Source organism: Octodon degus, unplaced genomic scaffold, assembly GCF_000260255.1.
Source record: "Octodon degus isolate 3935 unplaced genomic scaffold, OctDeg1.0 scaffold00118, whole genome shotgun sequence".
NCBI lineage: Eukaryota > Metazoa > Chordata > Mammalia > Rodentia > Octodontidae > Octodon > Octodon degus.
Window position 1 is genome coordinate 7,519,372 of NW_004524694.1, and position 16,257 is coordinate 7,535,628.

General features: G+C 34.4%; 1 protein-coding gene across 1 annotated transcript in view; it reads right to left on the reverse strand.

Annotated features, from left to right (window-relative positions):
- The window catches only part of Csmd3 (CUB and Sushi multiple domains 3), a 1,279,636-nt gene that overhangs the window by 779,659 nt on the left and 483,720 nt on the right, over positions 1–16,257 (reverse strand). The window contains exon 10 of the mRNA XM_012516661.2: positions 1,258–1,569. Coding sequence (XP_012372115.2) covers positions 1,258–1,569 — 312 coding nt within the window. The remainder of the gene's footprint in view (positions 1–1,257; positions 1,570–16,257) is intronic.

Below are 16,257 nucleotides of genomic sequence, written 5' to 3' on the forward strand. Positions count from 1 at the left end.
CTGTCTGTGGGGCTGGGGATCAAATCCCAGTCCCTGCACATGCCTCAGCATGTGCTTATTCTGCTATGCTATCTTGCCAGCCTCAGAGATGGAAATTTAATGGATGGAGATAACTGCATATTAAAAACTTATTTGAGAATGTGTGAGATTAGAGAAAAAAATAAATACTTACTGTATAAATTTTAATGTAAATGACTTCTAAAATATCTTTCTATGGATTTCCAATGACTCATGTAAATATGTCTTGAATGTTCTCTTTCTGCCCTCAGGATAGAATGTTTTTTTTAAATTACTTAAGTCATGGCCAGTATAAAGCATGACACTATACTTCATAATATGATGAGTTGAAAATGGCACAGATATTTTATAATTGAAATATGTTCAGTAAGTGAATGTTTCCAATGCTGCATCTATTCATATGAATGAATTTTTACCTAGCAGTACAATGAATTTTTCCTAAAAAAGGCCACATGCAACCAATCAGCAAGAAGTAGAAAAACATGTCTGCTACATTATTTTACAAAAGACAAACTTACATAAATTTAATATTAACTTATACTAATTTATATTACCGATACATGATTTGGTGGTACCCTGGGTCGTACTCATTTCTCTTAAAAATAATTAAGAAATTTAAGTAATATTTAATACTAGAGCCATAACACCAATCAATAATTGTTACTTTTTCAGCGTGAGAAGTCTAGTAACAGTACAATCATGATTTGGGCAATTGGTAATTTAGATGATGAAATACTAGGTTATATAAAACAAGCACTAAACATGTTTCCATTTTTCCAACCAAAGCATCTGTTTCTTTAAGTGTTAATTAGCAGTCATATAATACCAAAATCTCATGCAAACACTGAAAATTGCTATATGAGACCAATCATTTCTGTGTCAACATGTGCATGTACTAACAGGAACTGGCTGTGCAATATTTGCTGGACATTTTGATATCATAACCAGCATATAACAAGAAATAAGTATTAGGATCTCGTCTCTACTAACATTCCATTGCATTAATTTCTTTTTATTCTCACCCCCTCCCCCTCTAACCTTTGCACTGCACTTTGCTTTTTGTTTTAATTTTAACGTCTGTACTTTCAAGTTATTCAAGTTTTGGCTGCCACTATCTCTACTGTCCAACTATTCTGCCAACATCTTGGCTCACTTCCAGTTCATTATCTAATTAGAATCATAACGAAAAGATAGCTTTGGCTGTAACTAAATGGGGACAAGTAAAATAACATCCAATACCTCTATGAGTAACAACTGCAAGTTCTTTAGTCCTTTCTATCTGTTCAGCATTTCTTGTTCTTCTCCTTGCACTTTGTGTGTCTGCTTGACGAGGAGGGAGACCGTCCTTGGATGTGTTGGGGTCCAGACCTGAATTTCTGAGATTCGTAACTTGCACTCGCTGCTCCTCGGCAAGTCTATGGATGGTGACAGCTGTAACACTGGATACAGTAACATCTGCAGGAGTGCTAGCAACAGCAATAGCACCAGTGGCAGTCCTGTCATGCTCCTCTAACTCACCAGTGGAGGTAGTGTGGGTCAATGGAGAAGAACCTGTGGGACACAGTAGCACTACATGCTAACTTTTTCTTTTAAATTTTGTTTCTTTTTTTTTCTGATAATTTTAATAAGTTATTCTTTTCTTCTATTACCTTAAGGATAACCGACATGAAGAAGTAAAACACAAATGCTCCACTAAAATGTGAAGCACACCCATTCTGTAGGATTGTTTGTACCCAGCAACCTATGGGTCGATATTGCACACCAAATACAGCACATTGTCACTGAAACATATTGGGAGGGTGTGAAAGGTGTGATGCTTTCTGTCATTCTAAACCATAGCTTCTTTTCTCTTTTTAATCTAGACATGGATTTTAGAACATATGTCTGGCAATCCACAAGTTTTCATGGAACAGGTAACTACATCGCCACACTTTTCTCAAAAGTATGTTTTGAATAATTTGTGCTATATCTCTTCATATATGCTGGGAAAATATTTTAAAATGCATTTTAAGACAGGCAAATGAAGAACTGAAAAATTAAATGAAAGCAAAGACAAAAACAAAATGATGAAAAAATGAGACTGAAATTACCATATGTAAATATTTATTTGAACCTCATTTGACAAAAAGCATGTAAGAGTAAAATATTTAATGTCTTGAGATATATGCACTTTTAAATTCAGTAAAATCTTTGAAATTAGTTGCCATTTTCATTATTTTTAAATAAAAGTTTAGATTGACCAAATGTCAAGCTAATTAAAAGTACACTATTTTAAAAGAGGCCAAAAACTACAAATTAATAAGGGACTTTTATTCATACAAAATTAGTATGAAACATTTCATGATGCATGCGTATTTCCATCAGATACTATAACTACATATGGTATTTTTGAATCTTGTCTTTATTAGAGTTTTATAACAGTTTAAAAATGTGTTCAAAGGGCTACAGTGTAGCTCAGTGGTGGAACATTCACCTAGGGTGCTGGAGACATTGGATCAACTCCCAGCATGGCGATAAAAGCGAAAGGAAAAGCATTCTCGCTGCCAAATTATGATTTTCTTTTTCTTTGCACTTATCCTTGGCAAAGCCCTTCCCTAGCAGTGCATGCTCTTACATAACACGGCTCCGACAGCAATAGAGGCAGAAAACTCAGTGAGTGTATTCTTAAAGGGCCTTGAACCCAAAGTGCGGAGGAGATGAAAAGCATGCATTTGAGAGCTACATTATCACTAGGAATCATAGGCAGGTCCTGGTTAGAACACTCCATATTATTTTAAAGCCAGTGAATGGTGTGTGTTCTTCTGTCCCTTCTCAGCATTTGAAAATTCTGTCTACAATGTGTAATTAAATATTTTAGACAAAGTAGGGATGTTTTAGGCATTTTAAAATAGGAAAATAGCATAATAACTTAATATGACTGGAAGAGGCATTTTTTTCTCTTGTGATACAAGCAGGTACTTAGTAGGCCTAGTCATTCTTCATTTCATTTTAAAATTAAAAATAAAGAGAGGCAACCAAACATGGGATTTTATTTGTAGGCATGAAAACAATACATATCTGGAAATAATTCTCCCAGCCTACAGTTTTAGATAACATCTATTTTGTTATATATACAAAAAAGATTTAAATGTTGTTTATAGTTTGAGGGAACGAGAGGAAGATGAGGCGTAGAGATTATCAGATTATCCTAAATGTTTACATATTTAATATTTTATAGCATTACTCTGAAAAAGCTGCATATATATTTTATGAAGATTGTGACCCACTAAATCATGATGTTTATAGAAAACATGTAATGTTTACTGAGATAATATTTAATAAGTTCTGATTTAGTGACATAATCAAGAAATAACTGCTCGTGATATGATCATGCTATAATTAATCTCTTAGATATCACCATTTTTGTAATATTCATACACTTATTACAAAAACAGGTCTGTATTACTGTGAGAGGAATAATTAATAATAATAATTAATTAAGCACTATAATATTGAAAGGACATGGGAAAGTAAAATGAGAAGTTAAATACCTTGAGGTTATTCATAACTTCATTGGATTTGCAAGACTTCTGATGTTAAAAGCCTAATGTGAGCTTCACAAGCCCCTAATCTCAGCACACTGGCAGGCTAAGTCAGGAGAACTGAAAGTTAGAGCCCACCAGGGGCAAATCAGCCTCTTAATGAGACCTTGTCTAAAATTAAAATTAAAAAGAAGGACTGAGGATGCAACTCCATGCAAAAGCCTTAGTTTGAAACCCAACTACTACAAATAGTTAACAAATAAAATATAAAATTCTAGGTTTTTCAAATAGAGCAGATAATCACTTAACTAGAAACATGTGCTGCTCATTGTATGCAAAACGTATGCAAAATCATAGAAGTTCTACTCTGTTGCCAGTAGAAGTATTCCTGCCTTTAAGAAAGAAACAAACTGAGTGTTCACTTTTCATCATAGACTTATGACTGATCCAAAAATAAAATTTTCTGGCAGTTGGGTAAATAGTCCTTTGGTGATTCTAGGAACCAGTTTAGGTTGTTCTTGTAACAATTTACCCCAAACCTACAGCGTATAGGCAAATTCCAGACACCCATGTTCCAGAAGACCCTCCACGAGGTAAATGAAATGCCAGATCAAAAGCTGGAAGCTAAAGCTGATGTTTTGCACAATTTCTAACTCAGGATCACTAGCAACCCCAATCTTAAAATCTTGAGCATTAGAACTATAAGTCACACCAATCATCGTAGTAAACTGGTAATATTTCTTGACCCTGAATTCAGTATAGTTTTTAATACTACAGATAAAATCCTGGAAAAACTGTTTTCCATAACCATAATCTAACTAGATATTTTTTTTTTTTTTTGCAGTACCGGGGATTGAACTCAGGACCATGTACTTGCCAGGCAGGCACTTATTCTACTGAGCTATCTCCTTCGCCCTAGATAAATATTTCAAAAAATATTTTATTAATCAATTCTTATGCCTTAATATGCATTGTTTTCATGTTCTCTTTCCCTACACTACAAGGGAAGCTCCTAGAGTTTAATATATTTATGCATTTTGTGCATATTTTATTTTACACTGTTTATTGCTGAACTCCTCTTACACTGTCTAGAAAAAGTGCCTGTCATAGAGAGATGTTCAAGAACTGTTCTTCAAAGCAAAAGTATAAAGGATGAATATATTCAATAATGAGCTTACAACATAGCAGCAATTATGAAGAAAGGTAAAATATGACATATGAGTTACAGTAGGTACATATGAAAGTCACATTTTGAAGACCAACACAAATGAAAGGAAAATCCAAAGAATGAAGAAGAAATCATTCATTTTGCTTTCAGTTTTCAAAACTTCCTTTTGAAAAAGTGTGGACTCAAGATTGGATAGAAGAAGTCCAAATGGACAGAGCTGTAATGATTCCCAAACATGGACACTTTCTTTGGTGCTGTGAGCTGGGTCTACTCATGTATGTAAGGGGATACACATGCATGATCTTGTGCTATGAAACAAGCAGAATTTTGTCTACTGTTAAGTATATAAATGTGGGACATAGTGGAATAAAGAAATAACACCTACTTCTTTTGTAAGTCAATAAGTGAATCATCACCACTTAATTATATAATGCAAATGTAAAAACATTTTATTTAAAATGTAAACCAATGTAGAAGGTTCAGTTTATGAAACAAATTTTTAAATCATCAAGATCCATTACCTAACATGTTGAGAAAAACTCAAAATTTTCACATAAATAACTCTTATAGGAAATTTCCAGGTTGCAAAAAGCCTGAGAATTATGTAGAACAAAAATCTAATTTAATTATATAATATAGCTTACCCCAAATTAAAATGCAATATTTTATTTCTTTTGCTTAATGAAGTATGTGGCGTGATTATGTAAACTCGTCTTTGATAGCACAGTTAAATGCATACAACAAGACAGACAACTCAAATTAAAGGAAGAAAATGTACATTCAGAAAATTCATACTTCATTTGAAATCAAGTCATGTATACAACATGTAATTTGTCACAATTATATTAACCTGTCGTGAAGCTACTTGATATATAATTCTAAACAAGATGTTTACAATATAAAATGTATCTGACGTATATTGAACAGAATATTTTCCAATATAATAAAAATAAAATGAAATGGTTTACATATAAAAAACATGCTTCTATAGATTGTAATTTTATGTTGTATTTAAATTCATGGTAATGGAAAAATGATATGGTATACATGCACACTATCATATTTAATTAATAATATTGCATACGATGTTAAACTAGAATTTTGGTGTATATTGTAAGAAAATTAAATTTTGAAAGATGCAATGTATCTGCAGGAAACTAAGTACGACCCTTTAATAAATGTATCATTTAAAAAATATTCAAAATGAAACCTCATGTCAAAAGTAATTTGACCTTTCTATGTATTCAAGTAAAGTTTTAGTCCTGTGTATTATTTTCAAATTTGGCATGTTTCCTTGATGTAACCCATCCTATAAATAAAGAAGAGAATATGCTGCCAAAGGTGCAAATGAATGGGGCAATAAAAGTACAAATGTACATAAGACTAAATTAAAGAATATATTAAAGGAAATTTAAACAGTTGCATTTATATATGAATGTTTGGGACACTTTTTGATATCAGTTAGCTTTGTAGATTCTGTTCCTTCCTTTAATTTTATCTGAAGCATTTTAATGAACTTTTAACAGAATAATAATAAAGTATAACAATGAAAATGTAATAAACATCTAAAATGAAAGCATGCAAAACAAAGCCTTTACATACAAAATAAATATCAAAAATACCTAAGGCCTACTGACATGACAATTCCTTTACAGCCATAGCTTTATAAATTGTAAGTTTGTTTGCACTTTGTTTTCCTTCTTTTATTCTACATTAATCGCATGAAAATTATAGGGAAACACAGATGCAGGAGAACATTTGCAGATTAAACAAATATGAGGGTGCAATAAAGCAAAGCCATCGATCTGCTACGTGTAAATGGAACTGTTTCTACTAAGTATTCCATAGCTGCAAAAATAAACTACTTTGCATTTTCATATTAAATCCAATGTCTCAAAATTAATGTAGTCTGGTATTCGATAGTAAATTGGTAGATATTTGTATTTTTCCATATGCAACTTAGAGAAGAAATGGATAAACTGATACAGAAAGTAGTGGTTACAACTGAGAAAAAATAACCTACATGCAAAGGCTTCTAATCAATTTGTACTCCTTAGGAGAATTTGAAGTGACTTTGGGAAAATGTACTTCTGTTTTGAAGAGTGTACCTATATGTCTTAAAATAATTTCTTTTTAAATTTAAATACCACCTTTAAGTTAGAGGTATGTAATATTGTGAGCTTGCTCTTACCCAAAGAACGTACTATATACCCAGAGATTAAATCACTTACAGCACAGAAAAAATGATATAACCAGCGTGCAGATTTCCGAGATGTTATAAGATAAACAGAAGTTTATGCTGGCCAAATAAGAAAAGAAAACCCAGTAATTTAAGTAACAGATTTTTCTAAAGTGATTAATTAGTTTAAAAAGATAGGTGCATGCTAATTACAATAGAGCCGGAAGCTTAACTATAAGGCGGTTTTCTAAAGTTATTGTCATATTTATAAATATTTATGTTTTGTCTATATAATGTGCTTCTATTTAAATTTATAAGATTGAATAGCAAACAAATATAGTTACAAGTGAATTTGTTATTGCTTATCAAGTGCAAGTGAACTTACTGATGTAATACGCAAAATGAGTGAATAAATATTTGCAATTAAAGCTAAAATTGATGATAAGTTTTGTCAGTAAATGTAGTGATGCATTAAAAAATCACAATTATTATGATTAAATAAATTATAAAACAAGTACTAAGCAAATTATCTTCTAATCAAATTGATTTGCATGAAACATAAACACCCAAAATTATGAGTTTTTTGAAATTTTTCTAAACCCATATACTCAACAAAGATTAATAATTTTTCCAGATGAAATATGAAAATACCCAAACTATTAAAAGCCTTGAGACTTTTAATTGGTCAACCATGGCAAAAGTGTATTCATATATAAATGCATGAATGTTATACTAAATAGCACAACAGTTTTGTCATCTAATTTCTGAGTACTCAAGATAGAATGAGTGCACAGTAGTAAAAAATCCTTTTGAACTAGAGTGTTGTGAGACTTTCAGATATTCTCTTTCTTGAATGACCATTTCTTGCTTCTCAGTTGATTAGAATGCAGCTGTTACATCACTTTTTTTTTTTTTTTTTTAACCAGGAATGAACTCAGGCCCTTGCGCTTGCCAGGGAAGTGCTTATTCTACTGAGCCATCTCCCCGGCCCCTACATCACATTTATATATCCTATTCTTTTTATATTTTGACAATATCCAATGCGTGGATGATAAGTTCTAGGTATGAATTTCAATGTAATATATACATCCACGAACACACCACTTCTCTTAATCCATAATATATTCATTGCTCTTTATCTGTGATTAAATATATTTATCTTTTACGATGTATTAATACTGAAAAAATAACTCCATGAAATACTAGGATCTGAATCAAATTGAATAAAATTTGAACAAAACTCGTCACTTAGGTTTCCTAAGAAGGAGAGCGAATGATCCTAACGCATGTTTCTGCGATCGCCAGCCAGAATCCTCTAGTCTTAGACTTTTCAAGCTGCAGCTCCCTTCACTCAATTAGAATAGTAGCACTTGTCACTCTAGGTTTTTGTCCCAACTAATGATGTGGACCTAGCATGTGATTACATTATTTCTTCAAAAAATAAAATCTTGTGGAATATCTGGTGGCTCTTATGAAAGACTTAAAGGCATAATTCAAAAAAGAGGTATTTGTCACAGTTTATACCAAAATGTTGTATCAAGAACATCATTATTATATAAAAATAAATATGCTCATGATAATGCATATTTTATTATTTATAGCTATCCATATCTCTTAATACTGTTTTTAGATCAAGCCTTATACCCTTCCCATGTTTGTCCTATACTTCCTCATGAATTTAGATAAACATATCTCAAAAGAAAGACTAAAAATATTTAAAAGTATCTTCTTCCTGAACAACTCCACTGTCTACCTTTTAGAAACATTTTTATTTTGTAGTTAATTGCTAATTATTGGGTTTTAAGTGTAAGATCTGTCAGCATATAAACACAAGTGAGAAATTGGATCTGTCTAGACATGTCCAAACACCGTAACACGTAATTACAGTACAATTAAATTTTGCATTCCTTGTACTAGAATCAAGGTAAGAAAGAGGGAAAAAGAAACCCTCAAGAACACGCAGGTCATTCCTTCTCTGCATTGCCCCAGTGGAGCAGAACACTTCCCTTTCTGTAGTTCCTCAGCATCCTTTACTTCCACCAGATCTTGTGTAATGCTAGGATTTGTTATTTTGAAACAGGAGAAAAGAAGTAAAGCAAAGGTGTTGGGGTGGTGACCTTTCCCATAGGTACTGATCAGCAGAAGAAGTAAGAGATCTTTATCCCAACCTCACCCATCCTGCTGGGTCCCTCCTGCCCAGATTGTCTGAATGTGTCCTTGTTTGTCCTTTCTGGCCTTCTGTGCTGGCCTTCAGTGTTGAAAACTGGATAGCCCTTCTAAATAATTTTAAATGCTGCTTTTTTTTTAGTACCTGAAGTATGCATGAGGCTGGTTTCATAGGTGTGACTTGCCATGAAGTTTGAGTAACCTTGCTCTGACCTCTCTTTCTCTCTGTGGCGTGATTATGTTAAGGTGTTACTTAGGATTGAATATTACCTTCTCAACATTATTTTCTTACCGTCAGATAAATAAGCATTTCGTCGATAGAGGACAAATACAAAGCAACAGCTTAACTACGCAGGTTAAGTTGGTTTAGAAGATTTTTGTTTTCTCTTCAAAATGAATTAAGAGATATATATTTTGGGCGAGAATATGACCTTTGCCCCCGTTGCACTTTATGTATTTATCACTAGCTCACAACTAATAAATGCAATGTGGTGTGACATTAACACGATGTCGTTGACAGGTGGGGTGTAAAGGATGTGTGGGGGCGGCTCCGAGAGGCTGCGCATTGTGCGGGAAAGACTATGGTGGCATTCCTTAGAAAAGGGTTGCTGAGCAACTGGTCAGAGTGCTTCAGGATGCTGCCGGAGAGTGGTTAGGAAGAAGCACGCAAAAGGGATTGTATATTCATACAGTACAAGTCATCAAACATCTTTTATTTTATACCAAATTAATTAGCAACAGGAGGAATTTTGCTTGAAGATAAATACCAATTTGGTTTAGGAAAGTATCTTATTAGAGTGAAAAAGAAAGCCCTCAGTAATGGGCAGACCCTGTGTTCTGTCATGAGCTTCAATCGACCAGAACAACAAATATATTCATATGATGTGTATAATTAGTAGGTAAGATATTCATTATAATAAGTCTGTATTTTAGAGGTAAATCTTCATCTTTCATATAATTATTCTGCTAAATTCTTTTTAAGAATGCTTTTTACCAGGGCTGGGGATATAGCTCGGTGGTCAAAGCGCCTGCCTGGCAAGCATAAGCACTTAAGTTCGGTCCCCAGTTCTGCACGCCATGCAGGCCCTGGAACTGGATGTGCTGTGCAGGCCCCAAACCCTAGCATAGTGGTGCACACCTGTAACCCCAGCCCTGGGAAGGAGGAGATAGGAGGTTCATTACAAGTCTGAGCTGCATAGAGAGACCTTGTATCAAAAGCAAACAAAACATACTCCTTTTACTTGGAGATTATTAAAAAGCTGAGTTTTTAGATCAATGAATAATCATCAGTAAAATAAAAATGATGGCTGAGATTCAGAGCATTTGGCTTCAGGTATAGTTGTGCTTTTTAGTTTCATTATGATAGTCAAAGATGCTAGAATCTCAGCATAAAACAGTGATACCTGACCAAAAAAAACTACTTGAACATTGAGAATCTTGACCACACTCCTTGGTTCCATTACAGTAGCAGAGGGTTTGATCTTCAGGGTGACATGAATCAGAAGGCAAATTAGAACTGTTTTTACTCAAAGCTCCCTGGAGATCAGGCAGAAAATTCTATGCTTTAATTAAAAGAAATTCCATGTCTTTTACAACAAAATTGATTTGGCAAGAAAAAAAGCAATAATAAAATAGGAACAAAAAGATTTGGCAAATTTTTTGTGCTCACAAATCTTCATAAATATTAAAAAAGTCTTATCTTGAACTTATTCCACAGAATTCAAATAGTAACTACCTAGTCTTCATATTTTCTACACCAAGCAGAATAACTGTTTTCTTAACTCTATGTTTCAGTAGCATTTTAGATATCAGAAAGATAAACATGATTTTATCTCATCTTTCTTCCTTCTGTTCACTATTTTATAAGCACGGATTAAATGACTTTTGTATCATATGAGTTTATCATATATCTCTATCTCTATTAATTTACCTATGTATCCATCTATCTGTTTTTCTATCTATCTAACTATTTATCACTGTCTTACAAGTTTACGTGTAAGCAGTCTAGTGGCTTTTTTTTTTTTTTTTAACAATTAGGGAAAGCAGGCTGCTGGGATATGTGCCTACAATCCAGAACTCTGAAAGGATGAGGCAAGAGGATCACAAGACTAAGCTTATTCTGGGCAGTTTAGGTATTTAAGGAGACTGTCAATAAATAAATAAAGTAAAATAAAAGGAAATAAATAAGTAAACATATCTGCACTTGGATATTAGATTGGAGAGATGTACCTGGGTTTGATCCCTAGTACCCAAATAAATCATTTAATTAATCAAACAATCAGAGAAATACAATCTATTCCATCAAGTTCACACAATAATGAGGAAAATATCTGGAAAAGCCTTAGGTAAGCTCTCATGAGGCAGGAAGACATTTTAATGGAAGGGACTTCGGTTTTGAGTTCAAAGAACAGCCGGAAGTAACAGCTTATCAAAAGGTCCAGCAGAAGAAAAAACAAGACACTCAGAGAGTTGGCAACTACGTGTCATGGGAAGAGTGAAGTGGGCCAGGGGACAGCTCAGTGGCTTAATCTTCATTATGATGCCAGAAAGTGCAAAGTGGAAAATTAAACTCTCTATTACCTGTCTATCGACACATACTCAGAGGTTTATATGTAGAGAGACTATCTATCTACAGTCTCCATAAATCTGATATATATATATATATATATATATATATATATCTCAAATGTGGGTTTGGACAATAGCAACTTGATATTTTTCCTCATATACATATAACTGTGTGTCTAGTGATAGATATCATACATAGTACAATAATTTATGAATTCTGAATGAGTTTTTGAGGAAGAATGCTTTAATGGCAGACACCATGAACTATATTTTGTTTTAACATTTTACTGAAAAGAAAAGCTTTTCATTAAAGGAAAGCTTCTTCATTATTAGAATGCCTTTAAGGACCTAAAACTTTTTATCTACACAGATATGTCAAAATAGTTCATTTACAGGTAATATGAAGAGCCGATCATATTTTCAGCCCTAAACTCTAATCTTCATGTGATGATGGTGACTTTTGCCCCTCTATTGAGAGAAGATCGCTTCTTATGGTTCTAATTTCTGGACTCAGGTCATTAAGACAAACATGGCATTCTGATGCTTACTTTGGAGGCTTTACCTTGAATGACTGCATCAGGGCAGTACTTAGGCCAACATGGCAAGAGCGGCCAGCACTCTGGAGCACCTGACATGTGCGACAAACGGGCCTGAATAACTCATCGAGTCCTCAGGAGCACTTGGTAAGGCTTGGATCAGAAACATCTCACCAAAGACCTTCTGTTCGCAAAGTTTGGGCTTCCAGGAGGTGCTCTAGCTGGGTTCTGGGGGTGCTGTCCTTACAGGAGGTGGGGCCTGGTGGCAGTGGCAGGTGACTAGGAGTCAACGCAGGAGCAGTCTGATTCCTTGCCTGCCTGCTCCATTCTCTCTGCTTCATTTATTCTACTGAACATCTTGTTCCCTACTCAAGCCTCTACGACGCTGCTTCCACTTTAGAGTCCACCCTCCGCGGACTGTAACTGGGTACTAAAATGAACCCTTCCTCCTTTAAGCTGTGGGCTCAGATGTGTTGTCAATGTGACAGGAACTTGATTAAAGACGCAACTTCCGAGGTCAGGACAGTTAACCTCTAATATTTGAAATCATGCACATAGCTACAAAGTAGAGAATCTAGGATATGAAACCAAATTGTATAATCCAGAGTCCTTTGAAAGAAATACACATCCACCTAGCACTCTCAGTGTAATATTCTGTACAAAACCACTATAATGTCTCAATCAACATGTTCTTCATTTGTGTTCTACTTTCACTGTATTTCTGTTCCAGGTCTCCATACCCTACACACACCTGATTGCTTTCAGTTTTCCTACAGTACCCTGGCCTCACATAAGGTCATTCTGTGGGGTTCAGAGGAGTAAAGGTAATTGTGACCTCTGTAGATACTCTCTCTCAGGTGGTTTTCTGAGGAGAGGAGGTAGATAGAAAATGCTGATTACATTAGTAACTCTGAGCTAGAGGGAGCGGGCATGGCCATAACTTACACAACCTCCCTGCTACATCTAAGGAAAGTAAAAGGTCTAGAATCCTAGATTCTTGTCTTTGACTCAAACCCTTACTTAGATTTCTCATAGACAGAACAGAATTATCTACCTTCTTATCCAATGTGGGTTTGGACAATAGCAACTTGATATTTTTCCTCATTTTTTTAAGCATTTGCAAAAACTGTTGAATTCTTGTGCAAGCCGAAGGAAGAACATAGGTCCAATGTCTCTTCTATTTTTACATCAAAATGTACTGGCTAGATCTTTCCTCCTGTCAAATATGATGGAGACTCTCAGATGTATCTAACTTTAAGAGAACACAGTAGTATTTATCTGTCCATATGGATGGATTACATTTTAAGCCCATTGAACCTATACACACACTAAAAACATAACGATTGCTTTTTCATAATTACTTTAGTTTCTATTTGATACTTCTGCATTCTCAAAATTTCTACTTCTATCAATTTGTTTTTCACTCATAACATAGTAATCTAATCTGGTTTGTCTTTGAAAATTATGATCTGCTCAAAAGTTGAGACACACATTATTATTTCTTAGTATATTGCCACTGTGTATTACGTTTTATAAGTTTTAGCTTGAAAGAAACATCTGAAAGTACCTGGTGCTTGACTTTTACCTATAAGTACTTCTCTGATCTTCAGAAATTTTAATGAGAGTGTTCCTGTTTTGTCTATTACATATGGATTTTATAGTTCACAAAGAAGAAATGCTTCACAATCAGGAATCAGGAATCAAAGAGGCAGCAGTCTACTTGTTCTCAGAAAAAATATCCCTACTGCTTCTAAGTCCCAATAATTATTGCTTGACAATTATTGATCTCTTAGTTTGAGTCTGTTCCATTCTAAACCTTTTTCATGTAATCAGTATATCAACCATATGCAGCGTGTATGCTATAATTTATATAATTGAGGGTACATCATCTTATTTGAGTCAATCATTCATGTACTCAAATAGCATTTATTGTTGGAAGTCATGTATTTGTCCATCCATATATTTATGCAATCATAATTTGACTGTGAATATTGTAGGCCAGACACTGCAGGAGGCAGAGGTCAGCCATGCAGATGGTGTGTTTTCCAGGCAGACTCCACTCAGACGGGAAAGGCAGCACACAGGCAGAACGGTATAACAACACATGTGAAACACAGTGACATTTGAACTGAAATTTTAATAAAATGAAAGAGTGATACACTAAAAAAGATTTGGTTTCTAGTACTTCTATTACAATTGCTGGGTTACACAGTTAATATTTTTAACTTTGGTGATATATTGCATCTTGTCTATTTATCACTTGTTCATTTCAATTTATTTCTCTGTAACAATATACCTTAGTCTTATGTTCTCTATATTTCTGTGACATAATGTTCCTTTTCAATCAAGGGAACATACTTGGCAAATAAAATTTAAAACTTTGAATGCAATATTTTAGTAATAAAAATTATATGAGTAAGAATTGCATTGATTTCTTTATATATGTACACCCACCCACCCACACACACACATACACACACACACACACACACACGGAGGATCTACATTTCTGTTCTTTGCTGGACACTATCACGTGCTATAGCATAAAGTGAAAAACAAAGGAGCAAATCTGAGCAAAATCATAAGCAATGAAAAATAGCAAAATAAGATATTAAGTTGTTTGATTAGATTCAATAAGGTTGAATTTTATTTACAAATCTTAAGCTCTAAGAGATGGAAACTATTTCTCCCCTTCCAATGTTGGCTGTGCTCATGACCTGCTATGACCAATGTTGTAAGAGTGAAGTTACATTGTATGATTTCTGGAGCTTCAAAGCTTTGACTTTGAGTCTCTCAGTTTGGTTCACTAAGATGGTAATCACAGAAAATACGTCGCATCTACTAAATGATGCGAGGTGCCGAGAGTGACAGCTGAAGTTCCTAGTTGAGAGCAGCGTGAGTGCGCACTGGGCCCTAGTGAACTGGCCAGGCGAATGCCACTACATATGCAAGCACAGAAGCAGCTGGACTGGCAGGACTGCGAGAAACAATGAAGCAAACCTGTTTTAGGTTTCCAAGAGCTGGGGCATGTTTTATGCACCATGGTAACTGACATAAGTAGAGAAGTGTCAGGGTTTATATGAATATAATAGAAGCACCAGTAAAAGAGAGGCTTTCTACAGAAAGACATTTTTAGAGGGAATCTAAAAGGATCATCCAAGGTAGCGTGAAAGGAAAGAAATAATCCAGCCAGAATTTCCTCTATGTTTCAGCACAGGTCGCATTTTGATTAGCTTATAGGAATTTGAGACTACTTGGTAATAGTCTTGAATATGGATAAGAAAGAAATGATTGCTTCCAGTACAGAAAAGAGGATCAATTTCAATGAGGAAAATCATAAGAAACTATGCAGAAAATAGGTACAGAAGGCACATGGTGATATTACAGTAGAACAGATTGTGACACAAGTCACTGAGATCTCTGGACTTTGTTAAAATAACAACAGCCAATACCCTCTCTACTCCATTGACTCCATCTACAGCTACGTCACACACATCCCTTCTCAGAATCAAGTGTATTTCTGAACAGGAAAAATGTAATTGTGATATAAGGAGTTCGCTCTACTGAAAGACACAAAAGCATTGCTGGTAAAAGGCACAATTTCAGCTCTTCTTCCATGTGGTTACCCAGCACCACACGCAAATATATTTTAAAGGGTGATCTTGAAATCATAAGAATTATCTGCCTATACTCATTTTCACCAGTTGAAATTTATTTTTAAACACTGAATTTATCAGATTATTTTCATCATTTGTTTTATACAGTGGTAGGTAGAATCATGTGCTAAATTAAAAATAGGAATTATTGGTTAAAATATATTTCACAGAAAGTTCAATCAAGGTCTTTCAAGAGAAGATGAAACTCATGTTGCGGAATTTCAGTCACTAGCTAGAATGTTGCATGTGATTTGGTGACATCAGGGGTTCTCAGAGCCCCCAGTCACACCATATGGTCAACTACCATCTATCTGCAAAAGCGGTCAGCTGGCATCTATCTTGGTATGTGATTATATTTTAAAATATGTACTCCTAAAATGCATTTTCCTCCACAAAGATGATTTCTGCTATCAAATATTAATGAATCAAGGCAGTTTGGGCTACC